Genomic DNA, 20,000 nt, shown 5'->3' with positions numbered 1-20,000 from the left:
AGGCACTAATGGGATGTGAAATCTTTCACATCTGGGGGGCAGAAGTCCAACTGAACCGTGAACCCTTGTTTACATATGAAACTATTGATCTTTGCTCTCGTCTTTATTTGCATTAATGATTCATGTATTATATTGATGCACGTCCTCAAAAGTGTACGTGTGTGTGTGTGGTTGTGTCTTACAGCCATGACCACCGTGATCTCAGTGAAGGAGTCCAGAGCTGGAGAGGCCAGTATATCAGAGTAGAGAAGCACCAGCTCTCTGTGGACAGACACACACACACACACACACGCACACGCACACGCACACGCACACGCACACGCACACACGCGCACACACACACACACACACACACACACACACACACACACACACACACACACACACACACAGTCAGTTCACTCAAGGGCACATCCACCAGAATGCTGCATTCAGGCGACGCAGTAAAACCTGCCTCTGTCCTTCACAGCGAGCAGGACGAGACAACAGTTGCTGAATCTAATTGTATGTAATGGGTCGATAATCGGCATGTTTATTGTGAAGTTAAAGAAGTTAACGGACATCATGTAAGGATGCGACCATCGAAGCAGTTGAAAGGTAAAGGTGAGGCTCGCCTGCAGGTCTTGATCTGTCTGCTCCGGGGCTCCTCGCCGTCCTCCGGCAGACTCAGAGCCACGCAGCACAGCTTCTTCAGGTCGGGAAGGCCGAGGAAGAAGACGGACGGCCGGACGCCGCCACTCATCCTGAACGCAGATGGAACCACGCCGATCAATACGGGGACGTCCTCGGGTTCACGATCAATCCCCTGCATGAAAACCATCCTCATCGTGTGCAAGACGGCAGCAAAGTTCATACAAAGAAAAAAAAATCTACGTATTCAGACATAAAATGGTGAATAATAAAGATGACACCATGTGGAAATAAACATAGTTGTATGTTTCTGAAATGATGGCGTTAACTCGCTCATAAAATTAATGATATCATCGGAAGTGAATGTTGAATTAAAATGATTAATATCAGCACAAGAATAACTGAAGCAGACTACTAGTTTCAGTGTAGTTTAAAACATATGAGGATTTTATTTGTCAGACTTTCTAAAAAAGAAACACTAAAGTATCCCTGAAGGTTTAACAGAGTCGCTAGTTTTCCTATAACATCCACAGAGTTTAAACTGTAGTCATTGATCAAGTATGAATCATATTCTTTGGTTACTAACCTCTTAATAATGAGGATTGGTGCTGAAACCGCAAACTCAATGAACCCAGTCTGAAAAACAATTTCAGTATTATAACCTGAACCTGTCAGTGGGACAAAAAACATAAACAGACAAACAAAACCAGATTAAATGATCATGAAACTATTACACTAAAGTCCTTTTAAATGTCATGATCAATTAACAGGGGTCCTACACCTTTTCCAAAGTCAAATCAAGCACTTTTCAAGCATTTCAAGGTGCATTCCATGCTGTTCCAGCACCTTCCAGCTGTGGTAAACTACATATTTGTATCAATCCAATCCTCAGTATTCAGTCTACTTATTAGCTTAGCTTTGAGCTCTCAAACCTTAGCTTTGACCTCTCAAACCTTAGCTTTGACCTCTTGGAAATTATATCTATATAATTATAATATGGACATCACAAAGTGTTGACAGTGTACAGATAAAATCAAGAAACATAACCAATAATACCAATAACAGTTAAACTAGCTGTCAGCTAAAACGAGCTAACGAGAAGCTAGTGGTTGCTACTTAGCCTAGCTAGCATTTCATCCGTATTTTTCCTTTTTTTTAAATAGATGTTTACGTCTTCGAGGTTGTATTCATACTTACACTAGAACGTAATGGTAGCTTTAATCTGACGGACGTCTTAATTTCGTGTCAACTGTCACATTAAAGAGACAATTTAATTAAAAACATTTTGTGAACAATAGTTGAACCTAGCTAAAGATATATCGGAGCGGACATACGAGGAGGTCTCACTCTGCTTCGATTTACACGAACCCTTCTGTCATCTCTAAGATTTACATGTTCTATTACTTAATTTACACATTGTAATCGTGCAGGTTAATTAATTCAACATGAGAACATCTACATTGGCTTTGCTGTGATTAACACCTTTGATAAAGAAGACGACGCAGGATGGAGTTCATGTTTAAGTTGGGGGCCATGTATTTGTTGTTTCTACTGCGGAGTGACACGACGTGTCAACAGACAATCTTTGCCGATAAATTGTTGGATTTTCCCGCCGGAGCAAAGTGGAACAACAAAATAAACTTTCCTTTTTTTCCTGAGCACTTTTCTCGTGATTCAACAGGTTTACAGTCTTCCTCCCGCTAACGCGGGGAATTAAACTATCCTTACGTGAGATAAACGCTCCCGCCCCTCCCTTTGCGTGAGAAGCGGGTTTCCTTGAAAGTCGCTGAACTCGAGCGAACTTTAGCCTCGTCGTCGCCCACAGCGTCACGGATGACTGTCTGAGCGTGAGGACCAATTAGAAGTCACGGTCGATGGGGAGGAAGAAGTCGACCAATTGCAGCGCTCGAAAGACGGCGGGGGCGGTTCCAATCGTAGTTCCAGGAACTTCGAGGCTACTCGAAGCAGCCAGAAATGAATACAACCTGACCGGAAATCAACCTTTCAAAATAAAATACGTCAAACAACGGGGAGCGGTGTTAATAGAGATCACAGAATTACACAATTTATATATATTAAAAAATCTATGTATACTTTATGTGTTAAATAATAAAGTACTTCAGGTTGACTCATGTATGCACCACAACCTCCGCCGGACTGCCGGCTCAGTACCGGTACCCCCGGTCTGTTTTTTTTTCTTTTTTGTTCTAAATTCAAAGTATTTGAAAGTCAACATTCCGACTTTTAAAAAAAACTTTGAATTGATGTAAAAAAATGAATCGGATGTGGCCCTGATCCTCTTCCGTACAACTGTTAACATTGTCAGAATGACCCTGAACGCTTTACCACGCACAGAAGACCTTTATTTTGAAAACGGAAGCCGGACTACACGCATTGAATTGCGGTGAACCTGACGGCCGTGAACGCAGCACCTCTGGAAGTTAGGGGTAGTTGTTGATAGTGAAGTGGGGCAGATGTCGGCGTGTGTTTGCGGAGTCACGGTCCCGAGAGGCTCGGCGGGATTCTAGAACCAGACCAGGATCCTTCACGGCTCCCGTCCGTCTTCTCCGCGGCTCTATTGCTCCCAAACTTCCGGACTCTTCAGGGACACAAATGGGCGAAACGGAGGAAAAAAGCCCCGATGGAGTCAAATATTACCGACTGTCAGAGATCGAAGAGCAGAACACGTTCAAGTCGACGTGGATCATCATCAACAACAATGTCTACGACGTCACCAAGTTTCTAGAAGAGGTGAGGGGGGTTCAAACACCAAAATGTGGCTTCTTTTGGCTGAAGTCTGGTAGGTTAGAAACTTGTGTTGCGTTCAGGATCACAGGGAGACCGAAACCACGGGTCAATATCCAACCATCAATCAATAATGTGATCAAAAACATTTTTGGCAGGTTAGAATTATTGATAATGTTCATATTTAAGGTTAAACTAAAATCACGTGATGCTTTTATTTTGTTGCTAACCTGCCTTGCTTTTGAGTATGGAAGCCCAGAGGTGACTTTGTATTAGTAGATATAATAATATTAGTTATTATATCGGTCCTGATCTGATGACAAACAAACCATAAAGACAACATTGTGTCCTGTGCAGACTTTTATGTGTTTTACAACAAACATAGTGGTGGGTGATTTAAAGAGTGTTATCAATTATTAATTAATCTGGCAACTGATTTATGAAATGCTAATTAAAAATGTGATATTTGTATGTGTGTACAGGTGGATACTATGTTGTAGAACGGCAAAGATTAAAATTATATTAATATAATTATTGTTTGATAATTTAATAAGAATTTGTCAGGTTTTTTTTAAATAAAATATGGTTCAGCCTCTCAGATTCTTTGCAGGAGAAAGGTAATAATTAAAGCACGTTTTAATTATTCATTTATGTCGTTTGATGAATTGAGAGTTTGCATGAGTAAACTTGTGGTAAACTCGGACGTTAAAGCTTAAAAGTTTTATCTAATTACTTCAGTTAACCATTTTGACCTTTGACCAGAAGAGCAAGTCTACACTCGTCACCATGACTCAGCGTTTTTTTTTTTTTTTTTTTGCTGCAGGTTTGGTGCTGTGCTGAGTCATGTTTTTTTAACATTGAGACTCTGAATGAATAATAATCGTGATGATGGTTCACTTGAGGACAGTCGTCTGCGTGTTTCCATGGTTACGGCGTTGAATCCGGGTTGTGTGGCGGTTTGAGCTCTGAAGTTCAGAGGATTTTAATGTTGTACTTCATCAACATGCAGCCAGTACTCTGCATACTACTACAGCGATGAGTAGACAGTACTTCACGACGTCATATTTCTATCTTTTGTTTTGAAGTAACTATAATTATCAGATAAAGGTAGTTAAAAAAAGTCAAGTATTTCCCTCTGAGACGTAGTAGAGTAGAAAGTAGCATAAAATGGAAATACGCAGGTAAAGTACCTTAAATTGAAGAGGGGAGGTAGTTGAGTAAATGTACTTAGTTACTTTATACCACTGATTCAAACTGTTATACATTTATTATGAAGTGTAACTGTTAACATCTGTATTTAGAGTTTATTATTAAAAACTATTAATGAGCAGTTTGAGTTCTGATACAACACATTTATTCTCCCAGAGTGAAGGTACTGCTAGTACTACTTCTAGTACTGTTATTATTATTTTAACCTTTATTATTATAATTTTACTATTATGATTTTGACTGTATTATTGTTTTACTATTATTATTTTAACTTTTATTATTATTATTATGTAACTATTGTTATTATTCCCTGAGCTGACGGACGACATCTAAAGTATATAATAAAGTATATAATAAAGTATATAATAAAGTAGAGATATTGTCATGTCTGTGATGTCAGCACCCCGGGGGGGAGGAGGTGCTGAGGGAGCAGGCGGGAGGCGACGCCACCGAGAGCTTCGAGGACGTCGGACATTCTACGGACGCCAGAGAGATGTCTCACTCCATGATGATCGGAGAGGTGCACCCGGTCAGTCTGTCTGTCTCTCCGTCTGTCTGTCTGTCTGTGTTGTCCTGCAGCTGAGGACATCATGTAACATAACTAACTGTCTGTCTTTCTGCAGGACGACAGGGACAAGTTCACCACAACTGAGGTGAGTCAAGCGTTCGTTCTCCTGATGAGGTCATAGTGATGTCATCGGGGTCATGTCAGCTTTGGGTTACAAAGAGGGCGGAGCTTAGAGCAACACTGATTCAGACATAAAATAGTTCCTTTGCTTCGTGAAACGTGACCGTGATGTTTGTCTTAACAGGAAACAACAGTGGCCACTTTAAAGGACGATCCCAGGTACACACACACGTACACACACACACACACACACACGTACACACACACACACACGTACACACACACGTACACACACACACACACGCACTCTAAGTTAGTTTACTAACTAGCTGTCTGTCTCTCCTCCAGCTGGTGGACTAACTGGCTGATCCCCGTCCTGGTGGCGGTCATCGTCACGCTGATGTACCGCATCGTCACCTCAGATAGCGAGTGACATCATCAGAATGGAGCTGTGATGTCATCAGAAGACAGCTGCATCAGCCAATGGCACCGTAGAGCGGCTGTGTGCTGCAGGCCAACGACCAGCGGCTCAAAAAACATCTCTTTCTGCGCCGCCTCACAGTACTGCATTACCCAAGATGCATTTCAAGCCTTTGAACCAACCAATCACGTGGTATTAAGCTAATGAAGTTGTCAACGTGTGTTTGGTATTGTTTTTAAATATGAATGTTCGTGAAATCTTGTAGAAATGCAGTGGACGTATGATTTGTTGTATCTTTTTTATATTATTCACAACTGAATGTAAAATGAGTTTATAAATATATGCAAACGCCGTGATGTCATCACACTGCAGTCATGTGACTGTTCTGATCACGCCTCGAAGAAAACATGAACTTCTGAATCTACGGACGCTTTTCTTAATTCCAGCTTTTCAGATTGAGTTTGGAGCTCCGATTGGTTTCATTGAATCAGCTGATTTAAACAGAGCGTGTTGGTCAGTCCGTCCTGACCTCCTCTGACCTTTGACCTCTGACCACAATTCCACTGAAGAGACTCCTGCTCATCCGATTATGTGGATGAGATATGTACATGTAACAATATGAAATAAATAAATGGCATTATTAATAAATAAAAGTCTAATATGAAATAAATAAATGTGACATGAAATAAAAGTAATAAATAAATATTTCTTTATATATTTATTGCCTCCTTTATATCAAGATAACGCATCAGTAACTTTCTGGTAACTGAGTTCAGCGATGCAGGTGGATTATAGATTATTATATTATATTATCAGATTTATGGTCATTAATAAACTCACGAAATGACTACAAACAGGAAGGAGTGTTTGATGAACTAATAGAGGGACGGTGAGATGCTGCCATCTAGTGGTGAAACGTCGAAATGACCAACATCCAAACTGCTTTAACTGCTGAGCTGCTGCAGTTTTATCATCATAATTCATAAAGACTTTTTAACAGCTGCTGACTCACAAACAGATCTGTGGTTTAAGATTCATGATTTAGCGTCTTGGAGTCAAAGTACTGTCACAGTAGAAGTACTAGTACCACACTGTAGTACTGGATAGTAAAACTCGAAGTGTTTGATAAAGGACGGCGGTGTGGCGATGAGACGGTTCATGTTTTCTCTCCTTATAAGGAAAGGCGCTGCAGGTGTCGTCATCAGCCGATGACGTCAGCTGACAACGACACCTGTTTGTCTAGTGACGGCCGTCTGACGTACTTGTTGCAGCCACGCGGACGTCCGTTACATAATAACAGGGTTCTAACCTGTTGTCTTCTAATCATCACAACCCGGAATATATCTATTTATTTATATGTTTTTTATTTATGTTTCTGTTTATTTATATGTTTATTCATTTATATATTTATTTTTATTATTATTTTAACGTGTTTCTATACTTTTAGTAATTTAGAAATCCTGAAACACAAGAATACTTTACTGCGTACTTTTACTGCATTAACACGAGAATACTTGTGTACTTTTACTGCACTAACACGAGAATACTTGTGTACTTTTACTGCACTAACATGAGAATACTTGTGTACTTTTAGTGCATTTACATGAGAATACTTGTGTACTTTTACTGCACTAACACGAGAATACTTGTGTACTTTTACTGCATTAACATGAGAATACTTGTGTACTTTTAGTGCATTTACATGAGAATACTTTTGTACTTTCAGGTGTTTGACCATTACTCGTAGTATTGAAGTATTTGTACATTGTTGTAGTAGTACTTTTATCGGAGTAAAGTATCCGAGTACTCCTTGCCCTTTGATCCGTGTTGTTTGTATTTATGTTCTACATCGTCTTGTTGTTTACGGTGGTGACGTGTTTGATGATTCCTACGTGACGGTGCGCGCGCCTCCGTGACAGCAGCAGGTATGGGGACACTGCACGCGCTCTGTTGTCACCACGTTGTCCCCTGGAGGGGGGTGGGGTGGGGGTCGCTCCTATAGAAGCAGTCCCGCACCGGGACCCCCGCGGACTCCCGACCCGCCACAGCACTCAGGCCGCCAGGCTGCCGGGCTCACATGTCCCGCTCACCTCTCCAGACCCACGTCGGGGGAGAGTCGCCCTCCCCGGGGCCGAGTATGAAGAACGGCCTGGAGGACCTGGAGGACGAGGACGGAGATCTGGACGACGAGGCGGACGCTTCTCGGCTGGAGAGATTTATGAGAGACCGGAGGAGGGCCAGGTCTCTGCCCGCGTACCCGGCCGCGCTCCTGGTCGGGGTCTCCGAGGACCACGGCCGGAAGCGGGTGAAGTTCGCCGACTCCATGGGCCTGAACCTGGCCAGCGTCAAGCACTTCAGCTCGCTGGAGGAGCCGCAGATCCCGAGCAAGGTCCTGTCTCGGCACAAGAGCTTCCCGCCGCAGCAGCAGGACCTGCTGACCGACCTGTGCCAGACCTTCAAGTCCAGCCTGGACACGGACCGGCTGGTCGCCTGCTTCCCGGAGCCCCGGGACCCGGAGCGGAGTCTCCAGCGGCTCGGCGTCTGCCTGGAGAAGGTCACCATCACCCAGTTTGACGTGCGGGGCCACATCCGGGTCTGCGGCGGCCGCGCCGACAGAGAGGTCGGCGTGAGGTACACCTTCAACGACTGGCTCTCGCACGTGGACGCGCAGGCGCTGCCCGTGGGCGCGGATCCGCCGGGCACCGCGGGGGAGCGGTTCGGCTTCACCGTGTACACGCCGCCCTTCATGGACCCGAGCTCGGCCGTGCACTTCGCCGTGTACGTGCGGGGCGACGAGGGCGAGTTCTGGGACAACAACGAGGGGCGGAACTACACCCTCCGGTACCGCTGCATGCCCGGCACGGCGCCGTACGTCAGCGCCGCGTTCCACGCCACCTGACCGCGGCCGGCCTGGAGCGTAAAACCCTGGACACCTTCGAGTTTAACATAGGAATCCGTGCGTAAAACCAGACGACACCTGTGCGTAAAACCAGACACCTGTGCGTAAGTCTTGTAATTCTGCGGGTGAAACCGATACACGTGCGCGTAAAGGCTCTACATATATGCGTAAAGCCTTTCCATCCGTGCGTAAAATGTATAAATTGTCCCATCTGCTGAGATGTTTGGCACCTGCCGATAAAAACACATTCTGTTAGATGACGAGTCTGTTTGAGATCGAGAGCTTGTTTTCAGTCAGAAGTGTGTTTTATTCAAACTAACACTTTTTCTTTGAGGACACCGGACTCTTTCTTTAGAAAGAAAAGTGTCAACAACCTTCTGGACGTTAGGGGGGGGGGGGGGGGGGGGCAGTCACATGATCCATCACACAGATCATCAAGTCTTTTAAGTCCAAGTCCTTTAAATCTGGACTCAGCTGGATCCAGGAGTGGAACTGTGTCTTTGTGTCTGAAAGGTTGCAGGTTTGATTCCCTGCAAAACAAGTTGGAAACATTCAGAGAATCTTCTAGATGTTAAATATTAAATGTGTCAAATCAATAAACAAATAAACTAATCAGGCATCTTGAGTTTTTGGTGAACTTTTTACTGCATTAATCTGACGGTGGAATTATTAGTTAACTACCTAGCTACATGGCTAACTAGATACCTAACTACCTAGTTACATAGCTAACTAGATACCAAGCTAACTGGGTACATGGCTAACTAGATCCCTAACTACCTAGTTACACAGCTAACTAGATACCAAGCTAATTGGCTACATGGCTAACTAGATACCTAATTACCTAGTTATATAGCTAACTAGATACCAAGCTAACTGGCTACATGGCTAACTAGATACCTAACTGTTACATAGCTAACTAGATACCAAGCTAACTGGCTACATGGCTAACTAGATACCAAGCTAACTGGCTACATGGCTAACTAGATACCTAACTGTTACATAGCTAACTAGATACCAAGCTAACTGGCTACATGGCTAACTAGATACCAAGCTAACTGGCTACATGGCTAACTAGATACCTAACTACCTAGTTACATAGCTAACTAGATACCAAGCTAACTGGCTGCATGGCTAACTAGATACATAGCTAACTAGATACCAAGCTAACTGGCTACATGGCTTACTAGATACCTAACTACCTACTTGTCACCATGACAACCAACACAAAACACCATTTTGTTTTTGTCCTGGTCACATGACCTCCGATTGGCTTCTGCTGTCGTTGTGACCTGGTTAAGTTAAAACGTTCGGATTCATCAGATAGAAGTTTACGTTCTGTAAATCATGCGAGCGATGTCATCACGCACTGAGGTTTGCGTTGCTGCGGATACGAGCCGACGACATCCATCGGTCCGATCCAAAGTTCAGAAGTCAGCCCCTCTGAAAATAGTCTTGTTGACCAACCTGACAACATGTTTGGTCTGTCAACAGAGCGAGGGAAGGAAAACCAGGTAAATGTCAGAGCGGTGACCTCAACATTACCCATGAAGCTTTGCTGCATCCTACGTGCCAGCGTGCCAGAAGAGCAACTCTGCCAGTTTTTTTAATCACCATGGTAACCGCTATCACCCAGACTCCATCCTGAACCCAACGCTGCAGATTGGAATCTTTCTGTGTCCTGGAATCTGAAGTGTGTTGGGCTGAAATGCATCCTGGGAGTTGTAGTTGGGACTTTCTTTAAACAGATGACCCAACATGGCGTTGCCTCGCAGACGCCACAGCATCAGACATCAAACACCAATCCTCCCAGAATGCCTCAGGAGCGAGCGTCCGAGTGCGAAGTCCTCTTCTCGGTGAAGGTCGGACTCGTACGCCCACGTGCAACACTTTCCCTCCGTGTGCGTGTTTGTCTGATCAAACGCCGATTGAGCAACGTGTGTGTTTGTGTTTCAGTGTGTAACTGGGCCGGCGTCCTTCAACCGGCACACGCCGCTATTTATAGCAGCCGCCGCTCCGGTGTGGGTCAGTCACCTCCTCCATTACCGCCTCTACCTCCATCACCTCCTCCTCCATCACCTCCTCCATCATCTCCTCTACCACCTCCACCTCCATCACCTCCTCCATCACCTCCTCTACCACCTCCTCCTCCATCACCTCCTCTACCACCTCCTCCTCCATCACCTCCTCTACCTCCATCATCTCCTCTACCTCCATCATCTCCTCTACCTCCATCACCTCCTCTAGCACCTCCTCCATCACCTCCATTTTACCTCCATCACCTACTCCATTATTTCCTCTACCACCTCCACCTCCTCTACCACCTCCACCTCCTCTACCACCTCCATCACCTCATCTACCTCCTCCATCACCTCCTCTACCTCCTCCATCACCTCCTCTACCTCCTCCTCCACCTCCATTACCTCCTCTACCACCTCCACCTATTCTACCACCTCCTCTACCACCTCCTCTACAACCTCCATCACCTCCTCTACCTCCTCCTCCACCTCCATCACCTCCTCTACCTACCTCCTCCTCCACCTCCTCTACCGCCATCACCTACTACATTATTTCCTCTACCACCTCCACCTCCTCCATCACCTCCTCCCCCTCCATCACCTCCTCCTCCTTGTTCTCCTCCTCCTTTTTTCCCTGCTAGGACATTTGGAATGATAAACACGTGATTAGTCAGCTGACCAGAAAGGTGAGGCGGTCCTGAGGAGGAAACTGATCAGAGAGGAAGTTGTTTCATGTTATTAATAAAACGTCAACATGCTGAAGAACGAGATCAATAAAACCAGATCGGTGTGTTTCAGTTCTTTTATATATATTTATATTTATAGATATATTTATCAGACTTGTGCGTTATACAATAGAAAAATAACACTGGAAATAAAAATAAATCAGGGATGCACCGATCAGTGCACATTAGACTCAGTTAGAGAATAAAATTCACAAAATATAATAATAGAAAATTATGATCGAGGGCTTTATGAATAACCAGATAAAAGGCCTCTAAAGAAATTACTTAAGTAAATTTATCTGAGACCTTAAATAACTCTTTGGGTCAAACAATGTCTCATAATTAATAATTGAAAGGCCTTTTTTGCTCACAAAAATGTATTTATTTAGACTTATCTTCATTCAGAGGATGTGAATATTGTTGTGAAAAAGGCCTCAAAGTTTACGATTTATAGAAAACAACGGACAAAAGATCGTTTATGGAATACTGTCTGGTGATGAGAATAACAGTTTGAGCTGAAGGAATCTGAAGTTATTGATCAACGATCAGAAACTGATCGGTGCATCCACGTAAAAAAAAACAAACAAAAAAAACATCACTCCGTCCTACATCTCCCACAATGCCTTTCACCACTCTTGGTCCGTGATGTTATCGGGGCAATGATCAGTCTCTGATGTCACTTCCTGTCAGCTGGTCCATCGGGCCCCGCCCCCACAGCGTTAACCCTCCACCACGATCTTCTGGGACTGGTACAGCTTCCCGATGGAGACCTGCGGACACGGACACCATCAGATACTCCTACAGGGGACGTAGACCCGCCCCCTACTCCGCCTCTGAGATTGATATATTTATTATATCATATCTATATTTCTATAGGTGTAGCTGGGGGAGGGGGCACAACATTCAGAGAAAGAAAAAGCTCCCCATCTTCAGGATTAAAGTCGTACATTCACATGGAAAAAACAAAGATTTAAGAACTTGAATATTCTCCAAGATCATAGTATTTTCTCTCGTCGTTCACTTGGTGCAAGTTTAAAAAACTAAAGTTTAATTATTTACAACCGTGACAAATATTACACCTGTTTGTGTTACACGTTGCTTCACGTTTGTATTACATGTGTTTTAGTGTCCAGAGAAACTTGACTTACTGTGTTGTGTCAATATTACCCCAAAATGTGTGTGTGTGTGTTTCAGGCCACAGTTCACGATCGATCCTCTTTTTTTCCTTCAGTTAGAGACGGGCGGCCAGAGAACACACAATTAAATATTTATTCTCATTTTATGGTTTCCTGCTTTTGTTTTGGTTCATTTTCTTAAAAAAAAGAAAAGAAACTTCACTAAACTAAAACTAAATCAGTTCGTCCTGTTTTGTGTCTGTGGTAATGTCCCTGTATCACCACCAGGCGGCGCCACCACTCCTCAGATAACAGAGCTTCTTCTTCTTCAGTTATTCTGCTCTCTCTCTCTCTCTCTACTATCAGAGACCCCCTTCCCCCTGTGTGTGCGACGTCCTGATTGGCTGGAGTGTGGTGTAGGAGGGAGGGGGGTGGCGGTGAGGCGGGAGGCTCTCTCCACCAATCAGCTGGCAGGAGGCTTGGCCCTCATGTAAATTGTTGCGGCTGTGTCTCCTAACAAAAGGGGAGGCCTCTCTCTCTCTTCTTCTCTGTGCTCGTCCCTATCTCTCCCGTCTCTAGTCCCTCCCTAGTCCCTCTCCAGGACCAGGTCTTAGTTCCAGGATTCTTTGTTTAATGAATGGGAATCTGAAAACCATCCCATAATATTACATATATCATGTATATACTGTAGATTCTTGCTGTTCAACAGTTCCAGTTTGTGTTTCTCCATTTAGAACCAGGTCTGGTCTGATCTGGACCCTGGACCCGTCCAACACCTGAACCCCCAACAAGGACAACATATGTTCTTCTAGACTCTAAAAGAAAAGATCTACGCTGTAGGCGGGGCAGCCATGTTTGTAGTAACATCACCAGAAATACTGTGTTGGTTTGATGGTGGAGAGAGAGAGAGAGAGAGAGAGAGAGAGAGAGAGAGAGAGAGAGAGAGAGAGAGGAAACCCAGCAGAGACCAGGAAGTCTTTGCTCCGATGGTTCATGTTTTCACACAGAACACTTTAATGTGCTGATCCACATGATGGATCCTAGCGGGTCAGCCGGGTCCACATGATGAGCCGGGTCCACATGATGGATCCTAGCGGGTCAGCCGGGTCCACATGATGGATCCTAGCGGGTCAGCCGGGTCCACATGATGGATCCTAGCGGGTCAGCCGAGTCCACATAGTGGATTCTAGCGGGTCAGCCGGGTCCACATAGGGGATCCTAGCGGGCATCTGATCCAGCGTCCCGTTGAAGGACGGGTCAGCAGGGCAGCGTTTGGAAGGACGACATCTCAAACATCCTGCTAAACGAGCCAATTACATCGGCCCGCTCTGATTGGTCCCCTCGACCCCCTCGTTGGCCCCCACCCTCCCGTAATCTGTCCTCTCTCACCTGCTGTGTGTGTGTGTGTGTGTGTGTGTGTGTGTGTGTGTGGTTGTGTGACACACTTCACCATCAAACCCCGTCATTTTATCTCTTTCCTGCTCTATTTTCCTCGACTTCATCAGTGGGATGAGTGGTGCAGAGCAGGGTGGTGTAGGTGAAGTATCAGGTGGTGTAAGTGGAGTATTGAGGGTGGTGTAGGTGGAGTAGTGAGGGTGGTGTAGGTGGTGTATTGAGGGTGGTGTAGGTGGAGTATCAGGTGGTTTAGGTGGAGTAGTGAGGGTGGTGTAGGTGGTGTATTGAGGGTGGTGTAGGTGGAGTATCAGGTGGTTTAGGTGGAGTATTGAGGTGGTGTAGGTGGAGTAGTGAGGGTGGTGTAGGTGGTGTATTGAGGGTGGTGTAGGTGGAGTATCAGGTGGAGTATTGAGGTGGTGTAGGTGGAGTAGTGAGGGTGGTGTAGGTGGAGTATTGAGGTGGTGTAGGTGGAGTAGTGAGGGTGGTGTAGGTGGTGTATTGAGGGTGGTGTAGGTGGAGTATCAGGTGGTTTAGGTGGAGTATTAAGGTGGTGTAGGTGGAGTATCAGGTGGTGTAGGTGGAGTATTGAGGTGGTGTAGGTGGAGTAGTGAGGGTGGTGTAGGTGGAGTATTGAGGTGGTGTAGGTGGAGTAGTGAGGGTGGTGTAGGTGGTGTATCAGGTGGTGTAGGTGGAGTATTGAGGGTGGTGTAGGTGGAGTATCAGGTGGTTTAGGTGGAGTATTGAGGTGGTGTAGGTGGAGTATCAGGTAGTGTAGGTGGAGTATTGAGGTGGTGTAGGTGGAGTAGTGAGGGTGGTGTAGGTGGTGTATTGAAGTGGTGTAGGTAGAGTAGTGAGGGTGGTGTAGGTGGTGTATTGAGGGTGGTGTAGGTGGAGTATCAGGTGGTTTAGGTGGAGTATTGAGGTGGTTTAGGTGGAGTATTGAGGTTGTGTAGGTGGAGTATCAGGTGGTGTAGGTGGAGTAGTGAAGGGGTATTGTAGGTGGAGTATTGAGGCTTTTGTCTCAATTATTCATGAGCATTCGACGCACCACAACTCTGCCCGTCTCACTGTTTCCTCGTCCTCCACCCTTCATGTGTTGTTTTACTGTGTTTCATGAAGGTGGTGCTGAAGAACAGCAGACAGGCAGTGAGACAGGCAGTGAGACAGGAAATGGACTGGAACGTTTCCTTGTTTCTGTCTCTCACACTGAAAGCAACATATTAGATCACGATTAGAGATCAATACAACATATTGATCTCTGCCTCAGTCGGACAGACACACACACACACACACACACACACACACACACACACACACACACACACACACACACACACACACACACACACACACACACACACACACACACACACACACACACACACACACACACACACACACACACGTTGTGAGTGTGTGAGCGCCAGACTTCTTAAAAAAGGACCAATGGGACGTCTTCGTTTACACACTCCTCTTTCAGTTACTGCTACTGTATACGCGTGTGTGTGTGTGTGTGTGTGTGTGTGTGTGTGTGTGTGACCTTGCGAGTCTCCTCTACTGAAGTCCCACCCAGCGTTCTTAACGAGCTCGTTAGCAGCGTCTCCTGTCTTCTTAATTGGCCACAATGATTCCGAAAGAAAGAAAAAGCCTCGCCCAACTCGCTTCCCAGCCAATTAGCCGCCGGGGCTCCGGGCCGGCCGTCAACCAATCACGGCGCGGTTAAAGAGCGATTGAATGTGATTAAGCTGGGACGGCCAGGCCCCGCCCACTCTGACAGGAAACACACGTACGACCCTAACGAGGAGTTTCTTTGTAAATCTGACATTTTTAAACCGTTTTTCTTCCACTCTGAGAACACTAATTAGAGATCCAGAGGAAACTGGGTGTGTGTGTGTGTATATATGTGTGTGTGTGTGTGTGTGTGTGTATATATGTGTGTGTGTGTGTGTGTGTGTGTGTGGTGTGTGTGTGTGTGGAGTTCCTCGCTGTGATCTCCCGTTTCAGCCCGTCGCACCAAGAGACTAGGAGGAGGAGGAGGATGAAAAGGATGAAGAGGAGGAGAATAGCTGGGTTTAAATTGCCGGCACCGCCACGCTTCCATTACATTCTCCTCTTCCTCTTCTTCCTCATCCTCTCCTCTTTCCTGCTTTAACTCCTCATCCTCCTTCTTTCTCCTCATCTTCCTCCTCTTCCTCTCCTCTTTCCTGCTTTAGCTCCTCCTCCTCCTTTCTCCTCATCTTCCTCCTCTTTCTCACATCTCTTTCCTGCTTTAACTCCTCGAAGAAAGAGGAAACTGAGAAAAACACTTGAACGCACATCAATACGGCCGGAGAGGAGAATCAATGGGCCGGCAATCTGAGAGGGGTGGAGGGGGGGGGTGAGTCATAAAGGGGGAGTCCTCAGTGAGGCGGTGAGATGACAGAACTCTCCACAGTAATGGAGGAGATTCTTCTCTCCTCCCCACAAAAACATCAGTGACATCACGACGGCGATCCTGACTCACTCAGCCGGAAACTCCCAGCATGCTTCACTGCTGCTTCTCAGATGTAACCACTTTTATGAAATAAAGTACCCTTTTCACGCTGTAACGTGATTGAATATAACGTACACGTCCTCATACAACGACTCATATGCCCTTATTTGGTTCTCATCAATAACACTTTAAAGGTTTATGTTACGATTTCATCACAAAACTTATTCACCATATATTATCAGATAAAACAAGTTGTGTCTGCGACATTAATAGTTTATAACGTACCTACGCGACACATTACACATCGTAGCCCAGATGCTTTGGACCCAGTGCATTCTGGGAAAGGATTTCTTCAGCATTTCCACAAAATATTTCTCATTTTCACAATGAAATAAAGTTTGCCGGAGGAAGTTGTTCACCACTCCTCTTTTTATGTTCTTATTTTCATGCTACATGATTTGGGTCCTTCTTCACTCCCTTATCGCTCCTCCTCCTCCTCCTCCTCCTCCTCCTCCTCCTCCTCCTCACATCACATTGCCTGCTTCAGTCAATGACTTGCATCATGCCGAGTGTGTGCGGAGGATCGAGTATCATCGTTGCATCAGAGACAGACTTCTAAGAATAGAACAGAAAACTAACAAACAACAGAAAGTACCAGAAAATACTGTCGCTGGCAAATCCACACATCCGGTTCCAGAACTTATATCTGATGGAAACGTACATTAACGGGCCAACGAACACATTAGAATTATTCTAAACGACTGCAAACATTTTCCTGGAACCACGCGGTCAATTTGAAATTCCCATTTCCACTATCACATTTTAAAAATGATCTCGGTAAAATCAACTCAAATGTGTTTCAGTTCATTGTAATGTATAATTGTAATTGTTCCAGCTGTAAACACATGGAACAGTAATAATAGTTACTTCTTCCAAACATTTGCTGGAGTCGGGTGGAGAACTAGCAGGTCCAAATGCATCGACATCAATTTTAAATTTGTAATTTCCCTTCTTCTTTATTAACAAAACATCCGTTATTAGTATCCATAACCAAGACAATGTAGCGAAGTTCAACGAGTACGGAGCAGCCGGTGCTTACCGGACGGCCGACCGCTAAGACTCATGGGACATGGAGGCTCATAAAACCGGTGATTTAGCTCGTAAAAGATTCTCGCTAGAAACAATAATGTTTGAGTTATTTGTTTTTTTCCCACGTCAGCAGATTTGAAGTTGAAGTCGCTGCTTGGTGAGTCAACTTAATATCTCAGGTGTGACGTTAATATTTTAAATTAATTTCATGTTCCACTGAAATTAACGGATTCAGGACCAAAGAAAGGGTTTGATAGAGTCGTGACTTCTTCCAAAGAGTGAAAAACAAAAACCACAACAACGTCACAAGAAACTGGACTAAATCTGGCTGCACCTCCAAGAGATCTTCTGGATCCAGCAGGAGTACAGATCCAGGATTTACTTTTCTCATAAACCGAAGGCTGGAACAGATTTACGCTGCTACTTTAACAGGAGGGCTTTTCTTTCTATCTTGCTGCGTTAATGAAAGTGAAACTTATCGTATGATACAATTATATCCTTCTACCAAGTCTCGGGAATGTTTCCCACAATCCTGCTGACAAACGAACCACATAACATAACCTTCATATTTTATATCTGTGCAACTGATGAGTCAGAACGTGGAAACGGCAGGACCTCCGACGCTCAAACAACCAAATTAAACGACTGCATTAATACTCCGTAGTGCAGTTTGAGGCCGGCCATGACCTGGAGAGATGATTCATGAGGCAGTTTTATCCCCAAAAAGCTATTTTCGAAGCTGCATCGGGCAGATCGGCTTCTGAGGGAAGCCCAGAGAGATGTCGAGTCTTTGAGGGCTTCAAAAGTCCAGAAATCAATACTCACTTCAATACTCGGAGAGTTTGTGGGTCTGAAATTGACGAGTGAGCAAAGATGAGAGGAGATAAGACTTTGGATTTCACTTTCATGTTTTCATTTGTTGCTGTGGAGGACACAGACATGAACTTCTTCTCTTCCTGCCCTGAACAATAAAAAGGTATCTGTTCTCAAACTCTCAGATTACAGCAGCGATGCCGCTCTGCTCCGGGAGGTAACACCTATTATTGGAAAGTGAGAATTAGTTGTCGGGATATTGAACTAAAGTCCCCAGAGGCATAAACACAGTAAACCTGCCAAAGTTCTGGTCTTTTCAAAGGATACACCTTACAGAGAGTGTATGGAGTATAAACTCTGACTGAACACGAGGATAACCCATAGTTCATATAGTCATACTCACTGGGATGTAGAGGTCTATCTTTGTCTTTGCTATTTATATTACACATAACATATCCAATACCAAGAAGAGTACTATTTATATTACACATAACATATCCAATACAAAGAAGAGTACTATTTATATTACACATAAGGTATCCAATACAAAGAAGAGTACTATTTATATTACACATAAGGTATCCAATACAAAGAAGAGTATTCCCAATAAGTACTTCCACATCCACTTTTATGCAGATGATGCAATTTTATTTGCCTTTGATGCTCTCCAGATATCGCTTCTTATTATTGGATTTGCAGAAGTAATTTCAGGTAATATTCACCTTTTAAATGAAGTGAACTGAAATCTGCCCTCAAGGTTTATTCTTTAATTCACCTCGGAGATGTTAAACTCTTACTTAACACCTGGTTTTTGGTTTTCTACCACCAGACACGGTTCTTTGCTACTCTGACTACCACTGGAAACCATTTGGGACTGAAAGTGTTGATGCTCGTGTCGAGTTTAATTGAAGTTTGAGTGAATAGCATGTACTCAACAAAACGTGTTTTAGTTTAGTTAAAAAGCAGAGTTACTGCTTTAATCGCACGTAACAAAAAGGAAGGAAAAGCTGGGAAACAAACCTTAACTCTCATTTAGTACGGAGATAATCAAGTAATCAAGTTACATCATTTTAATGTAAGGATCCTTGGATTAGGTTACTAGATAATAGACTTCACAACGTTGCACCCTGACAGCTGCAGCCTCCAACCTGACCAAACAGGAAAACAAACGTTATCACCTCGATAGAAGTAGGTTCTATTAAACTGCATGAATATACATAAACTATAAAGCCTATAAATCATTCATATGGTGCAATTTTACGGATGTAGCCGAGTTAAGCCAACGTGAGCAGAAGATATCAAGCGGGGCTCGTTGTTAAGACGCCTTTCCGGCTCATGGTTTCATAGCAGAGTCGGATTCTCAGCTTCCCTCCCGCCTCAGAACATTTGTTTTATGAGGCAGAGCGAGGAAGAGGAGGAGGATGGGAGTAAAACCCCGTCTGCTTTCATCCACTTGAGCAGCTCTTTGTTCCGCAGTGTGGAGTCATTTACAGAGCTCCTGCAGCTCCACACAGCTCAGGTGGAGAAGCAGTCAAACCGTGGTGGATGGGGAGGGGTATACAGGTCGGAAGAGCGAGGGGGAGGAATGAGGGGAGGGAGGGAGGGTAAGAGCGAAGTGAAGAGGAGGAGGACGAGGATGAGGAGGGTGTTGCCCTACTTTTCAGTCCAGCTCCTGTCTGGTTCAGGCTTTCCCCCAAAATCTCTGGTTTCCCAGACGGAGATGAAACTGCGTCAGAAAGGAAGCCGGAGTTTCAGGTCTGATCTCCTCCGTCCGTTCAGTCCGACTGCAGGTTCATTTATATAAAGGTGGTGAATCTTAATCCCTGCAGCTGCAGAGGGAACC

General features: G+C 44.6%; 3 protein-coding genes and 1 long non-coding RNA gene across 10 annotated transcripts in view; 2 read left to right on the top strand and 2 right to left on the bottom strand.

The window, feature by feature from the left end:
* The window catches only part of cUnh18orf63 (chromosome Un C18orf63 homolog), a gene marked incomplete at its 3' end in the record, with an annotated part of 12,180 nt that extends 10,897 nt beyond the window's left edge, over positions 1 to 1,283 (bottom strand). The window contains exons 1-3 of the mRNA XM_084033644.1: positions 1,217 to 1,283; positions 615 to 805; positions 183 to 261 (exon numbers count right to left, since the gene is read on the bottom strand). Of these exons, the coding sequence (XP_083889770.1) occupies positions 183 to 261; positions 615 to 742 (207 nt within the window). The 5' untranslated portion in view covers positions 743 to 805; positions 1,217 to 1,283. The remainder of the gene's footprint in view (positions 1 to 182; positions 262 to 614; positions 806 to 1,216) is intronic.
* A 1,779-nt stretch (positions 1,284 to 3,062) lies between these two features.
* Positions 3,063 to 6,343, top strand: cyb5a (cytochrome b5 type A (microsomal)). The gene is made up of 5 exons (XM_084033264.1): positions 3,063 to 3,381; positions 4,985 to 5,113; positions 5,208 to 5,237; positions 5,397 to 5,431; positions 5,561 to 6,343. Exons 1-5 carry the CDS (start codon positions 3,244 to 3,246, stop codon positions 5,643 to 5,645), a joined length of 417 nt encoding a protein of 138 aa, XP_083889390.1. The 5' UTR covers positions 3,063 to 3,243; the 3' UTR covers positions 5,646 to 6,343.
* A 1,248-nt stretch (positions 6,344 to 7,591) lies between these two features.
* Positions 7,592 to 9,013, top strand: ppp1r3g (protein phosphatase 1 regulatory subunit 3G). The gene has a single exon (XM_084033693.1). It carries the CDS (start codon positions 7,711 to 7,713, stop codon positions 8,530 to 8,532), a length of 822 nt encoding a protein of 273 aa, XP_083889819.1. The 5' UTR covers positions 7,592 to 7,710; the 3' UTR covers positions 8,533 to 9,013.
* A 4-nt stretch (positions 9,014 to 9,017) lies between these two features.
* Positions 9,018 to 11,061, bottom strand: LOC311028893. Of its 7 annotated transcripts, XR_014598807.1 has the most exons (5): positions 10,992 to 11,029; positions 10,699 to 10,767; positions 9,708 to 10,566; positions 9,548 to 9,611; positions 9,018 to 9,512 (listed from the first exon to the last, which is right to left on the bottom strand). It is a non-coding gene; the product is annotated as an uncharacterized lncRNA (long non-coding RNA). The 7 variants fall into 7 exon arrangements; XR_014598804.1 differs by having other exon boundaries at positions 9,548 to 10,566; XR_014598805.1 differs by having other exon boundaries at positions 9,018 to 9,571; positions 9,644 to 10,566.
* Between the last annotated feature and the right edge of the window lie 8,939 nt (positions 11,062 to 20,000).

This window comes from Eutrigla gurnardus (assembly GCF_963514095.1).
Source record: "Eutrigla gurnardus genome assembly, chromosome: 18".
Taxonomy (NCBI): Eukaryota; Metazoa; Chordata; class Actinopteri; order Perciformes; family Triglidae; genus Eutrigla; species Eutrigla gurnardus.
The sequence above is the reverse complement of the archived record's forward strand: the minus strand, read 5'-3'. Positions and strand labels throughout refer to the sequence as shown.

Coding starts and splice junctions, on each gene's coding strand:
- cyb5a (XM_084033264.1), top strand. CDS start 3,244: ATGGGCGAAACGGAGGAAAAAAGCCCCGATGGAGTCAAATATTACCGA. Junction 3,382..4,984: donor TCACCAAGTTTCTAGAAGAG/GTGAGGGGGGTT, acceptor CTGTGATGTCAG/CACCCCGGGGGGGAGGAGGT. Junction 5,432..5,560: donor ACTTTAAAGGACGATCCCAG/GTACACACACAC, acceptor TCTCTCCTCCAG/CTGGTGGACTAACTGGCTGA.
- ppp1r3g (XM_084033693.1), top strand. CDS start 7,711: ATGTCCCGCTCACCTCTCCAGACCCACGTCGGGGGAGAGTCGCCCTCC.